Here is a 1,894-nt window from a genome sequence, read left to right as displayed (position 1 = left end):
TATTTATTCAAGGCAGAAATTATATACATTTATTTGTATTTATTTCATTATTTTAATAGTTCAATAGGCCTACAAATTGAATCATGCAAAGAGCAGATGCAGAAAGAAAAATCACACCCAGTGTGAAGTGGGTGGTGTGGTCACATTGGTCATTACAGTGACTCACTTTTAAAAAAGGATAAATGACTTTTTTAAAAGTCCATACTGCTATTCATAGGGCTGCACATGTGTCATGTGTTTCGCTAGCCAATCACAGTCCTGAATTTGCAAAGTCAGCCAATCACATTACAGTTAGTGGTGATGACACTAGCTGTAATGTGATTGGCTGATATTACAGCTAGTGTCATGCGAATCAAAAAGTATCGATTTGCATTAACAATGGCAGAGTTTTACTGTGTACAGAATTCTCGGTGTATACAAATTGCAAAAGTATCGATTTGCATTAACAATGGCAGGGTTTTGCAGGGTACATAATTGGCCAATCACGGTGCAGGATTGGGCGGTGTACATAATTGCCAAAAGCCACTTATAGAGGGTGGTTACACCACCCTAAAAACAAAAGGCTTCCATGGACAGCAACTCCACGATGATGACCTGAAGATGTCAAAGATCCACATGGGAAGCAGGCTGTTATTGGACCGTGTCTTGTTACACCATCTATAGTGACAGCTGCTGACGTTTCATATGAAGGAAGGAAGACCTTTATTAATCCTGTGGGGAATTCAGTTTCAGCTTCACCCAGCTGGTGGTCCCCGGACCACCAGCTGGTTGGTGTTGAGAAACAGTGGGTTAAGTGTCTTGCTCAGGGAAGACTTTGGCACGTATCGCTGGGGAATGTCCGTCTTCTTGTCTTGCTCTTTGTAGTTCTGGTTCTCTCTCCTCCCTCCTCTGTGGGCGGCTACTGTAGAAACAGTATGGTGAACGCCATGATGAGACAACAGCAGGCCACCCACGGACTCTTCCGCTCACCTATTCTGGCACATTTCCAGAACACCCTTAGAAGCCCAGACGTATTGTTGTCCAGCAGGCTGGGGGCCATTGCTCTGAAGTAGGCACAGGTGCATATGAGCAGAAGAACCACTGTTAGCAGGGACTGGAAGTTGAAAATGGCTGACATCTTGGTTGGTGTTCAAAGCCACGTCACATTCCGCCCTGCCTGAACCAACCTAATGCAATGTAAATAGCAGAATAGAATGTGTGTTTGGGAGAATAGACGTGGCAGCAATAACTTCGAGGTGTCAGGGTTAGAACTCTGTTTTCGGTTTGAGTTGGTGAGGCAGTGATGCCGTCTAAACCCTTGCTTTTATCTGTGAAGCAAGGAAATGCAGTCCAGACCGCTACTATAGCGGTGAGATGGACAGCTGAGGGTGTACGGTCCGAGACAGCTATGAATGATCAGCGGGTCTTAGGCTGATGACTGAATGATGGTGATCCGGGCTGATGAGTAAATCATCGGCAGTCTGCATATACAGCTGGTGATAAACGCAATTAACTTATGTTCGGCTGACATTTTTTATCCTTCCATTTAAGCTTAGGCATGACATCACCTGTGATGTAAGTATCCATATCTGGGCATTGTGCGTAAGAGTGATATCACCAGTGATATTGACATTCATATTTGGGCAGATTAAATTAAACGAAACAGCATTTGCCATTGTTCAATGTAGTGATTCTGGAGTAAGGTCCTGTACGTGTGCGTGCCTGCAGCGTGAAGGGAAACAGATCATGTGCACATCTTTCTGTTTTCCATTTCTCTCAATGTCACTCACTCTCTGTCTCCTTTCCTTGTACACACATGCTAAATCAACACCAAACAATTTTATAGCTGACTGCGTAGTGTTTGATTGTGTGCTTATGTGTGTTTGTGTTTATGAGGTGTCGTGTGTATGAGCGA

The 1,894-nt window shown here is 43.9% G+C and overlaps 1 protein-coding gene across 1 annotated transcript; it reads right to left on the bottom strand.

The window, feature by feature from the left end:
- Positions 1-898: 898 nt before the first annotated feature.
- On the bottom strand, positions 899-1,117 carry LOC311048039 (protein kish-A-like; the record flags this gene model as incomplete). Its single annotated transcript, XM_084061045.1, has 1 exon — positions 899-1,117. One exon carries the CDS (start codon positions 1,115-1,117, stop codon positions 899-901), a length of 219 nt encoding a protein of 72 aa, XP_083917171.1.
- Between the last annotated feature and the right edge of the window lie 777 nt (positions 1,118-1,894).

This window comes from Gymnoscopelus microlampas, assembly GCF_963454915.1.
Source record: "Gymnoscopelus microlampas genome assembly, chromosome: 1".
NCBI lineage: Eukaryota > Metazoa > Chordata > Actinopteri > Myctophiformes > Myctophidae > Gymnoscopelus > Gymnoscopelus microlampas.
Note: the sequence above shows the minus strand (reverse complement) of the source record. Positions and strands in the feature narration are given on the sequence as shown.